The following is a 13101-nucleotide window of genomic DNA, read 5'->3' as shown; positions in this document are numbered from 1 at the left end:
CCATATGGAGAGAGACCTGATACCTAAAAACAGGGGGAAAAAAAACCTTAAAAACACATAAGTATATGATTAATGTCATAGCAGTAAAATTGAAGTTTTTTCAATCATTGATACCATAGAAAAATATAATACTCAAATAACTAATCTACAATGCCCAAATTGAAAAAAGGAGTTTACTACAGAGAACAGCTAAGAATTTCTACAAGTAATCAAAAGTAGAGTAATTCAGCATATTAATAGGCAAAGTATATGGTATTTACAGAATTTAACTTGGGCTGCAGAAACTGGAAAGCTGGGGATGGTCAAATGGTTAGAGACACAGAGCTTGCCTAGCAGAAACTGGAAAGCTGGGGATGGTCAAATGGTTAGAGACACAGAGCTTGCCTAGCATATATGAGGTCTTGGGTTTAATATTCAGTACTACCTGAAAGAAAAGGATAAAAATGGAGATCTAAACAATCTTACCCACTGGTGGAGATAAGATACAAAAGGGCAAAAACCCTGCCAGTGGGAGGGAGTCTGATGAAATCATTTTGGCTTAGATCGCCTGTCTTACTTTGTCTTCAATGCATGCATCTTTTCTGGAAACTCCACAGGGAAGGCTATGGCTAGTCTGGGATTAGAGTGGAAGACTTAGGATATACAAGTCCTGGCCATCATCTCTCTACCAGATATTACTGCAATATCCATCCAATCTAAAAACCAGGGAAGCAAAAATTCCCACTGCACCCTTTGTTAAAGAAAAGTCTGTGCAGGCTTTACCTGTTTTAAATCAGATTTTTAAAGATTGGCACAAAAATTTAGATAATAGAAAATTGCTAGCTAAGTGTTTAATATTCTAATTTCTGAGGCAAATTAACTGTCTTCTAGTCATACTAATTATCATTATGTACAGTGGAGATCTGGGAAATGAAGAAATTCAGATCTGAGAAGAAAAATGGTTGGCAGACAAATTGAAGAAGAGGATCTGGGGGTTTCAATAACTCCAAGAATCCCATCAGAATATTCACATGGGTCTGCTGTCCTGAGCCAGACAGAAGGAAGGAAAGAGAACTCAGTGAGAAATAGGCACTGAAAGGTCCAAAAGGTGGGGGTCTTCTTCCCAGTGGTGACTTGGACAAGCCTATGAGGAGTGGCTACAGATCAATTCAAATCTCAGGAAAGATTAAGGATTCCTCTTGGGAAAAACTGGCAGTTGATGGAGACTGAAGCAAAGGTGTCATTAACATCACACTCCAAATCTATGCTCACCCATCAGGTACTGGTAGAGGCTAGTCTCCAGACAAGGAGCTGGAAAGGGTCTCTGGAAGACCCTGCTTAAATAGAGGCAGGAAATGTACTTCACAAGATCACCTGATTCTGAGGCCAAAGCTGCTCTTACCGTTCCCAGTGATGAAAGACACAAAGCTATTCTATCACTTGGCAAAGACTTTTATCCTCTGGAACTTGCTAACCTGGAAATCTTTGCCAAAACATTTTTCAATGCCACTGATGCATTTAAAACCAGTGAAATTTAATTAAGCTGCCCCAGCTTCTACACAATAGCAGATCTTTTTTCCTAGTGCTAAGGATCAAATCCAGGGACTTACGCATCCTAGGCAAGTTCTTCTATCACTTAGCTACACTCCCAGCCATTATGACAGATTTCCATGCTGACAAGAAGCCATGCCTGTGGAGCAGTAAAAGCTCAGTTTCAAGAGGTTGTAGAACTGGGGCCAGGTTTTTGGCTCTCCCCCACCCCTACCCCCCTCCATCTCTCATATACATTCTAATTTATTCATACATATATACATATACATATACATATATATTCATGTTGTCTTCCTAGGAGAAACTGGGTCTGAGGTATGCAGATGCCATTTCTCTTAATGCAATGTAGAGTCTTTGTTACACACAATTGGATTGGGGCTGTGTTCTCACTGACCAGAGAAGATGACACTAAAGTATCCCAAACAAAGAGGGAGAAATTCAATCATACACATGCAATACATAGCATTTGTTTTAGGTAAAGAAACATATTTAAAATAATACTTTGAAACACAGCAGGAACTAAGATTAATAATAAACTTGGAAGTATAATACAAAGCAAAGAACCTTTCTAGAAGACTTAGAGAAAGTTTATGGTGTTCTTAACATTATGGTTTATTTCAATAACAACTTTCAAAACCTTACATGATACAAAAAGTACTAACATCTTAACTGTAACCAGATTTCATATTAGCCTAAGCAAGAAAATCTGTTTGAAATACCCTTAAGAATGCTGTGATTTCTTAAAAGAGCAATTGCAATTTTTCCTAAATATCAAAAGGGCAAGAAATGAGAAACAGCCTTGTGCCTTCACAAACTCTGTTTAGAGGCAGCTGGAGTGAGGGATCTGCACCTGACACTGAAGAAAGGATTAAAGCTGCTCCCTCAGTCAAGGCTACTAAGAAAGCCATAGACACAGCAGTGAGCTAGGAACATGTGAAAAGAATAAGGAAAAAATACAAACATGCACGCCATGAACTTGTGAAGCACTCCATGAGCTTTTCCTGTGAGACAGGAATTACAGCAGATGATACATCAAAAACTGATCTGGCTTCAGAGCTTCCCAAAGGACAAAGTGAACTTCTCAAAAGACAAAGAACAAAATAATTGACAACCAGGTCATTGATTCTGCAATTCCTTGCATTTGTGTCAATGTCTTATCCCCTCAACTTGTGCAGATGGAAAAGAGGATACTGAGATCTTCTGAGCCACCAGAACTGGATTATTATAAGTAGCTTTGATCAAACACTCAACTGGTTCTAAAGTATTCTTTCTTGATTTTTGTCTTATAAGGATCGTTGTTCTTAATGAGCTTGTTAATAAAAAAAAATAATAATTGGCTATTTAGGGTCCTGGTTATATAGCCCTCTCTTCTCATTAAAAAGACATAACTTCTACTATGGATGTTGTTGTGTACAACATGCATGGACTCTAAGAAGAAAGACAATATTCAACTATTTTTAAAGAAGGAAAGGAGAAACATCATAAGAAAGAAGTCAGGAATTGTATACAAATGAAGATCCAATCACCTGATCCCTGAAGAATGAAATTACTGGTTACCTAAGCATGCTACAAAAAAACGAGATTGACTTGGGTACCCTTAGGTCAGTGTACCTGGGAAATAAAGGCTGGCAAGAGTAACAGCAAAAACTCTAGCCTACTCATTCCAAGTAAATTTCAAAGCTGGGAAGTTACTCTGAATGAGCAATCCTTACCACCATATGACACATGCTCTCAGAGCATACTCTCTGGCTAAGGTCATTAAGCAATAGAGAAAAACAGCAATGTTTCTGCAATCCTTCCTGAAATCAGCCTAGCCTTCAAGATATCTGAGCTATGCTTGCCAGGTCTTACCATAGGTAGTCTGCTCAACATCCTCCTTTGGTAATCTTTTGGCATTCCTTCTCATATTTCATGGTGATTGGGCCAGAAATGTCCTGATAACAATGCTTATTGTCTAATCAGCCTAGCCAGGTCCATGTTGCTCACTCTTCTCTATTTCCAAGTATATACAAAACTCAATCTGGCTGGAAACTTACCTTCCCTTTTTAAAACCATTTAGAAGCCTACATAATGCAATACTCAACTTGCAAATATTTCTTGCCCTTTTGTTTCTTGGAGTATGGCCAGGTACACCCATTGGGCACAGCTCTTGATCCATGTGCTTGCAACTTGAAGTTTTCTATAATTATGGAACCTATGCTTATGTGCCATTCAGAAAAAGTAAGACTGCCTTTATCTTTTTAAGGCTTGGGAACAAAATACCTCCTGAAAATAATAATGACAAATACATTTTTAAATTATAGCCTGAACTAAAGCAAAACTGAGGGCAAAATAAAGTAACTTTTTGTTTGTTTTGTTTTGTTTTGAAATGAGGATTTTAAGACTTGCTTAATTCTGGCTGGAGGTGTAGATCAGTGGTATAACACTTAGTTAGCATGTGTAAGCTTTAGGTAAGAGGAAGGTAGGCATGGAGGGAGGAATGGAAGAAAGAAAAGAAAAAGGAAGGGAGGAGAACTCTGCTCATATCAACCCAAGGGTAGAAGGGGACACACTGCAGCTAAGTGCCAATAGTAATGCAAAGCCTATTACAAACGTGGCAATAGCAACCACTTCACACAAACCACTGGGTGGCACTTCCCCTCTCTGATAACCACTCTACCAGAGGCCGCCCTTCCTAAAACTGCCACAGACTTCGGGAATATTACCAACCATTCTGTGAGCTTCTTACTCTGTTGCAGAGCAACTTTAATAAATAAACAAATAAATAAATAAATAAATAAATAAATAAATAACTGCCGTAATAAAATGTCAAACAGACTCACCTTTGTCAGGAGTATGAAGTGACAATTCCTTAACACCATCAACCAGCACACTGGTGTTGCCATGTCTATCTTCTGAGTCACTGTCATCAAACTGAGCCTCTATAATGACATCAGGACTATTACAGCCTTTCGGGGACTGCTGTAAGAGGTGTTGCCCACAGTACTCCTCAGAGATATCTGCTTCATAAGTAGCTTCTGTTTCTTTGTCATTGCTCTCTGGTTTGGCTGCCTGAAGAAAGGAAATATAAGAATTCTTCTAAATCACTGCAGACGGCTGGCAGCATTAAATATTCACAACATGTAATTGGAAAAAAAATAGACTTTTTTTCTCCCAATACACAGTCTACCCTAGGTAGATAAACAAGCTGGTCATGCTAGGCTGGTACTCAAGTCTTTAAGATGCCACCTTCTCAGGATTCTGATCTACATTTTCACCACTCTCCCAAAAACCTAGAATACTAGAAAGTTCCATGCTGCTTTGTAAAATTTTATCACATAGAAGCAATCAGCATGTTAGGAAAAAATAAAAGAATTCACCCAGGTATGTCACAGTGTTTCCCATGGATCCCACTAAGAATGACTTCCAGATAAGATGGTGGACTCCAAGTTGCTTCTGTGTGACCAAAGAGAAAAAGTCAGAATAAGAGCAGATAGACTCTGTTCCAAAGAGAGGAGAGAAAGAACTTCAGAAATTCAAAAACGTACTTGTAGGACACTGGGAGGTAGGCTGGGATGGGGGTGGGGGGAGGACAGAAGCATCATCCAAAAGCAAACGTTCTCTTCTCTGGAGGGCTACAGAGAGTTGAGCCCAGAGAGTCGGCTGTTCAATAGAAGATCCCAAATAAAACTCAAAGAGGTACTCATACCAGCAGATACATAAACCGCAATGCAAAAACACAAGAAACACGAAAGAACAAGGTAACACGGCTTCTCCACAAGATTATAACCCCCTAGGCACTGAAATCAGAGATACTGAAATGGGTAAAACACAGGATGACAGTTTCAAAAGTTTGCTAGTGAAAACAACCAACCAGTGACCTCAAAGATGATACAGATAAATTCAAATGAAGATCTAGAATGGGAGTCAGCAACCTTAAGGAAAACTTGTTGAGATCATCAACAATATGGATGAGAAAGTCAGCAAGGAAAAGTGAGAGATTTTGAAAATAGACAATAACCAACAACAAAAACAAATAGAAATGCTGGAAATTAACAACTCAATGACTCAAATAAAAATACAATAGATACCATCACCTACAGACTCAACCTAGAAGGAAAGAAAATACTGGGGATAAAGAGAAAAATTGGTGGCATTCTACATTCAAACATCAATAAAGAAAAAACAAATACGGCCACAACATCCAAGAACTCTGGGATATACTCTGAAGACCAAACCTAGGACCTCACAGGAAAGGAGGAGGAACTGAGATAAAGCCAACTGCTATCCCAAGAATATAAGTTGCTGTAAAAAAGACAAAATTAGATCTAAGAGTTTATAAAATGTTCTCATAAAGATAGAAAGCCTTGGGGCTGGAGAGACAACTTGGCAGTTTAGAGCATATGTTCCTCTCACAGAGGGCCAGAGTTTGGTTCCCAGCACCACATGAGGCTGAAACGTGACAGCCACATGACAATATTCTTTCCCATCTATCTGAGTATGGTGAAACAAACAAGCCATGTGTGGTTGAGTTGCTGAACAAAGCCTTGTGACCTTATATGTAAATTGGCCCATCCACATCAGCAAAAAGTAGCACCAGACTCTGTGGGTCCCAATGTTACTACAACACTGCACCCTTCTTAGGACTCTATTTCTGAATGGGGGGGAGAGGCCTTATGTACATTAAACATACAATAAAACTAAAGTAGCCATGTATATGTACATATCAATAAAAAACAAAAACAAATTCAATTACTATTTATACTTTATGCCTATCACTCTTGTAAACAAATGATGGAAACCCACACACAAACACTCCCACCTCCCTACACCTCCCCCCCATGAGCACGGTGACACCCTGGTGAGCACTGTCACAAAGAAAAGTCTCCCCCCTAGCCAGGCGGTGGTGGCACACGCCTTTAATCCCAGCACTCGGGAGGCAGAGACAGGAGGATCACTGTGTGTTCGAGACCAACCTGGTCTACAAGAGCTAGATCCAGGACAGCCTCCAAAGCCACAGAGAAACCCTGTCTCGGGAAAAAAAAAAAATGTGCACAGAAAAGTCTCCCCCTGATGAGCACTGTAACAAAGAAAAGTCCCCTGGTAAGCAGTGTGACAAAGGAAAGTCCACCCTTGGTGAGCACTGTCACAAAGCCTTTATCTTAACTGGGATAACAGACTAAGTACCACTATGCATTCAAGAACTCATTCTTGAGTATCTTAAGGGCCATACACTATTTTAGGAGCCTTGAATACAGCAGGGAGCACAACAGTTAACTAGGAATAAGTGCAATCAAAACTGTGGAAGGAAAAAATGAAGAGCTGTGAAGATATTAAGGGTACTGGCAACACTGCATTGTTTTGAAGATGCTTCAATAGAAGTAACATGTGAACAGAGAGCTGAAAAGAGTGCTGAGCAAGCCCTCCTTGTGTTTATATTTGATCATCTGAAGAGTAATGAATTTAACCTGGAGATATCAAAATATACATCTATCTACTTTCAGCAAATAAGAATAATGGTCTCATGAAGTCACATAAAGACCACGCTTAATGAAAGATTCATCTTACACAGGGCACAAAAGTTAATAAATTCTTCCTACAATATTCTAATGCTATGATTTTCAACTGTTGTAACTATCCCCAGATGATTAATACTATAATGTTCATTTAGCAAACCAGAGTGAAATATTATAAGGAAATTCACAGTCATAATAACAACTCTAAACAGATATCTAAAATTTTGGAAAAATGGCTTTATGAAATTATAGCAAGAGAAAAACTTGTATACAATGGTTAGTTTTTCTGAGCACAATTAAGCCTTTTAACAATTAAAAAAAAGTTAAAACTTGGGAGTTCTCACTAGGTATGGCAAATTACACCTATACACCCAGCACTCCAGAGATTTGAGGGAGGGCAATTGAATTTGAGGCCACTAGAAAATGAATTTTAGCCGGGCGTTGGTGGCGCACGCCTTTAATCCCAGCACTGGGAGGCAGAGGCAGGCAGATCTCTGTGACTTCGAGACCAGCCTAGTCTACAAGAGCTAGTTCCAGGACAGCCTCCAAAGCCACAGAGAAACCCTGTCTGGAAAAACCAAAAAGAATTTTAAGCCAGCCTGTACTATCTATCCAAAAGAACAGTGACTTAAAAAAGATTCCCTCAGGTTCTTTTCTGAAAGAGCAAAAGTAAGTGAAGCTACATTAAAAATGACATTCAATTTTTAAAAAGCTCTCCCCTCTCTTCTTACACATAGATCCTATATGTCCATATTATAAACAACATTATAAACAACTCCTATATGTCCACACATTAAATAAATACCTGTCCCAAAGTAGATCATTCAAAAAAACTTTAGTGTGATAGCACCTACCTGTAACCCCAGTACTTGGGAGGCTGATACAAAAAAATCAGGAGTTTTAGGCTGGTCTGGGTTACATGAGACTAGAGGGAAAGAAGAATGAGAGAAAGGGGAGACAGTGCAGAGAGGGAAGGAAAACAGAGAACTGGGAGGGGGAATCGAGGGGAGGAAAGAAGGGAAGAAGAGAGTGGGGAAGAGAAAGGGAGACAAGAAAGCTATAAAACAAGAAGACTTTGACATCACTCAAACCAGCAAACCCATTCAACTAACTTAAACATCAAAATTCAATAATATTTAGGAACATCTGTCTATAAACAGATGTTTATGACAGTATAATGAGCATAACAGTAAGTTTGTCAGAGCATCCCAATCAAGCAGGTAGAGCATATGTACAGCCTAAGTCTCAGTCAGAGTGACTACAACCAGACATTGCTCTATTGGTCTTTTTGTTTTGTTTTGTTTGTTATTTTATTTTGTTTTGTTTTTCGAGACAGGGTTTCTCTGTGTGGCTTTGGAGCCTATCCCAGCAGTTACTCTGGAGACCAGGCTGGCCTCGAACTCACAGAGATCCGCCTGCCTCTGCCTCCTGAGTGCTGGGATTAAAGGCGAGCACCACCAACGTCCCGCTTGCTCTATTGTTTTACCACAGAGGAAGCACAATTGGAGAAAAACAAAATAACTGACATGGTAGCATGTGACTAACAGGTCACACTAAAACATAACCTCAATCTCCTTCTCCCTCCCTCCTTTGTTCCTTCTCCCTGATTTGTTTTGTTGTTGTTGTTATTGTTTAGTTTGGTTTTTGTTTGGTGGGGGAAGGTGTTTGGGGATTATTTGCTCGCTTATTTTTAAAAGAAAATATGGAACCATAGACACTTGCCACTGTACCAGTTTTCTAAAAAGACAGTAGGTGAAGTGCCTTTAGTTTCTACTATGTGTTTATTTCCACTGGTTTTACAGATAAGTTGGTCCCCATAGACTACTGAGAAAATATTATACAAGAAACCAGAATTCTGACTTTTCACAAAATGAAGACTGACCCATCCCATACCTTTTCTGCATGTAAGCATATAAAAGGGTTCTGAAATCAGCATGACTCTGCCCAAACATTGACTATGAACTGCACTTCGCTGTCGTAATAGTGGCACACATGTTATGGGAGTAACCAACCACCTTTTGGTTGGATTTAAAGCTCACTCCATGAGACAGAACACATAACAAACACTATTAATGAGGCCAAAAATCTAGATAGGCCATGGGCTCTAGGGGAAAACCTACTACTATTATTCTGCTAAATGAACATAATAATAAAATGACTCCTTATGACATATTGCTATATTCATAAATCAGTGTATAACTCAACCCATATCAGAGAAGCTTGCTCTTGCCATAGATGGTAGTTAACAGAGTGAAAGACTTTGGAGGGATCAGCCCTCCCTAAAAGGGGTGTCTTTAACATACTCCTACCCTCAAGGCTCAGGGATCTATGCAGGATAGGAGGTAGAAAGACAAGAAGAGCTAGAGGTGATAGATGACTTCAAGGAAACAGCACTTTCCAGATGCAACAAAGCTGATGCACATATGAACTCACAGAGACTGTGACAGAATGCACGTTACCTGCATTACAAGGCAGACAAATTCTCAGCAAGAACAGGGGCAAATGGGCACAAAGTCCCACCCCTGGTCAAGAAGCTATTTAGAACTGATAGTTTCTGGAATGGGGAAAGTAAGTTTTCTTCAATGGAATGACACTAAGTATACATAAACCATACTCCAGTGCAGGTCTCATGCTCAGAAGTAGTTGGCCAACACAAACTGGGCCTGCATGTTTGTTTGTTTGTTCATTTGTTTGTTGGGGGTGCCTTTTGTTTGGTTTTGGTTTGGTCTTAAGGTGTGTGTCTGTGTGTGTCTGTCTGTGTGTGTGTGTGTGTGTGTGTGTGTGTGTGTGTGTGTGTGTGTATGTATGTATGTATGTATGTATGTATGTATGTATGTTTCAGAGAGAAAGAACAGGAAGTAAAGTGGGTGGAGAGAGGGAATAGAATAAAGGAGGAGTTGAGGAAGGGGAAAAATATATGAAAACAAATTTTAGAAGAAGTGTGCTCTGGCTCATACATAAAAGATCAAGAACTCACCAATGGAAAGAGGAAATTAGTGGAAAGCAATAACTAGAATACAATAAAATTAGCTATACAGTACATATTTTATTTTATTTATAGTTCTGGGAATTGACCCTAGACACATACTAGGCAAACATTCTATTACTTCAGCCCAATATTGCTTGCTATACAGCACATTAAAAAAACAACCCAGTTAAAAATGTTTTAGATCGCTATACTTAAGAATGAATATTTGAGCCAGGCGTTGGTGGCACACGCCTTTGATCCCAGCATTCAGGAGCAGAGGCAGGCAGATCTCTGTGAGTTTGAGACCAGCCTGGTCTACAAGATCTAGTTCCAGGACAGCCTCCAAAGCCACAGAGAAACCTTTTCTCGAAAACCAAAAAAAAAAAAAAAAAAAAAAGAAAAGAATATTTGAGGCTGGGGAGATAGTTTAATCAGTTATGTGCCTGCTACACAAAAAGCTAGATGTGGTAGCACATACTTGTAACCCCAGGACTGACAGTGGGAAAGGGAAGAATGACAACAAGTAGATCCCTGCAGCATACTGGCCACCAGTCTAACTGAATCAATGAGACTGGGCTCAGAGAGATGAAGAGCAACCATGGAAAGACATTGACGTCAACCTAAAGCTCACAACACACACCTGTGCACACATTAGACCAATAAGTACATACACATCAGACCATACACAAATACGGGGGGGGGGGGGATTTTACTATTAAGTATTGCATTCATTTTTAAACTACAGAAGCAAAAAAAATGGTATAACAGGATTTCATGAATGAATTAAGTCACTGAAAATTGGGCAACTAGAATATAAGTATGTATTTAAGTTTTTATTCTAGTTATTAATCTAGGGCACATATGAATGAAACAAGGGCCAGTGAGATGACACAGAGGAAACAAGTCTTAGATCCCACTGTGGAAGGACAGAACCAGGTCTCCAAAGCTGTCCTCTCTCCTCCACATGCATACTGTAGTGTCAGTGAGCCTGTACTTACAAACACACACATACACACACACACACACACGCACGCACGCACGCACGCACGCACGCACGCACGCGCGCGCACACACACACACACACACACACACACACACACACACACACGCGCGCGCACAACAAAAGCCAATTAGAAAAGAATAGAATAATAGGAATGGTGGGGGACAGATCACCATGAGCTCTCCAGACACAAAAATGTGTGCATTCTTGAATCCTTCCATACTGCATAGTGGTTAGAGATGCAGGGCTTCTTGGAGATGTAGCTATTCAGATTAGACTAGGACATGGATAAGATAAACCTTGAACATCTTGTCTTATTGGAACAACATGAAAACTACTAAAGGATATGAGTGTCTTGTCTAAAGGACTCAGGAACTATCATGAAAGGGTTCTCTGATGAGCCTTGGTGGACTGTAAGCATTTAACCCACCTTTCCTAGATAACCTGCAAATCAGCCGATGAAGCAAAGTTCTTCACTGAAGAACTGTTTCAGTTAAATTCAGAAGCAATAAAAGAATCACTATTTTGTTACTTCCACTTGGATTCAGGAAATGATCATCGCTAAACCAAGAAGACTAGCTGGTTGGGAAAGCGATTTAAAGTAGAAAGGCCCAATTAGCAACCACCAATTACTATGAAAAGCCTAAGAAGGAAAAACCACAAGTTCTTCTCTACTCCTTACAAGACTAAGTGTACACTACCACTTATTAAACATTCCCCCAAAACGGAATGTGACTCTGATCTGATAAAAGAAGCAGAAGGAATAGTAACATTTTAAAGAATAGCACCATGTTGCTGCACATGTACAGGTGCACACGCCTATGTGCACAAATACAAAAAACTCATGCAAAAAATAAGGTAGAAAACGATCAAAGAAGATACCCAGCATTAGTGTGTGCATAGGCATGCATGCTTACTCACACACATACAGATGCACACACACATTCACAAACACAAACATACATTTACCCTGCACACATACAGAAACTAAATTTATACCTTTATTCTTATTTTTAAAATGAGCACAGAAATGCTCGTACCTAGAATATATAAAGACTTACATATCCATGAAAGGCAGAAGATCTACTAGAAAAGCAGGGAACAGCTTAGGGGAACTTGACAAAAACAAAAATGCCCACATGTAAATAAATATGAAAAGGCACCCAGCCCCATCAGATATCAGAAAAACACAAGTTAAACCCTCAAGGATATATCTATACAGAACTATAGCTTGGGGGGGGGGAGACTAAAACTCCTAAAAATATCAATATTCACAGGATGCACAGCAATATTCTGGGGGCAGGAATGAAAACTGGCCCAGCCCTTTCTTAGATTAAGACTGTGAGATAAAGAAAAAATATCTCCACCTGACTCCCAAGCCCTAGTCCACTGCACTGCTTCACCTACCTTGGGATAAATATATGAAAGAAAGAAGTCCAAGCTGAGACAGAACAGATATGCAAAAGAAATAAGCTAGGGGAAACATAAACTGTGCTTTAGGAATAGAGAGTAAGAGTGAGAGAGGAAGCAGATGCTGGTGAGAACCAAACGTGGTTCCTTTTACCGAGTCCGTTCTGTAGGGTCTGTAATGAGGGGAGAACTGAGTCTACTCTGTAAGGGCTAAAGCAGGCAGAGCTGCACATGCCCCAGAGCCAACTGAAGCTAACTCTGAAAATTCCACTCTTTGAATCTTGGTCTGCCATCTTTAAAATGGGAGCAAAACTATTCAATTATTATAAAGTTGTGAGAATTGAGATAGTTCTGAGGTGCCATGAACTAGAAAGACTTGAGCAAGTGAATGTTTTCATAACAATAGTAATAATAAACTCAACAAGGAACTTAAATTCCTAAAGAAAACCTGAAGCAAGAAGGGGAAGCAAGGGTCAAAATTACTGCCATTCATAATGCATTCAGGTAACAGAAACTGAAATCTAGTAAAGGAAGCCATGTTTTGTCATAAGGCTTGGAAAGCCCAAGATGTGAAGGAGCATCCAGGAGCAGCTGGACATGGAGCTCTACAGACTAGAGCACTGGGATCCAGACTTGTAATCCTCTACCACAGTCTGGCAGTTAGCAGGGGCACACCAGCAAGTGTCAGCTGAAAAGAG

The 13101-nt window shown here is 39.7% G+C and overlaps 1 protein-coding gene across 4 annotated transcripts in view; it reads right to left on the bottom strand.

Moving 5' to 3' along the window:
* Dis3l2 (DIS3 like 3'-5' exoribonuclease 2) overlaps positions 1 to 13101 on the bottom strand; it is a 306233-nt gene that overhangs the window by 195973 nt on the left and 97159 nt on the right. For all 4 annotated transcript variants that reach the window (XM_035441100.1, XM_027397459.2, XM_035441098.1 and 1 more), the window contains one exon: positions 4353 to 4581. In XM_035441100.1, coding sequence (XP_035296991.1) covers positions 4353 to 4581 — 229 coding nt within the window. The remainder of the gene's footprint in view (positions 1 to 4352; positions 4582 to 13101) is intronic.

This window comes from Cricetulus griseus, chromosome 2 (genome assembly GCF_003668045.3).
Source record: "Cricetulus griseus strain 17A/GY chromosome 2, alternate assembly CriGri-PICRH-1.0, whole genome shotgun sequence".
In the NCBI taxonomy this organism is placed as follows: Eukaryota; Metazoa; Chordata; class Mammalia; order Rodentia; family Cricetidae; genus Cricetulus; species Cricetulus griseus.
This window is presented reverse-complemented; position numbering and strand designations above follow the sequence as displayed.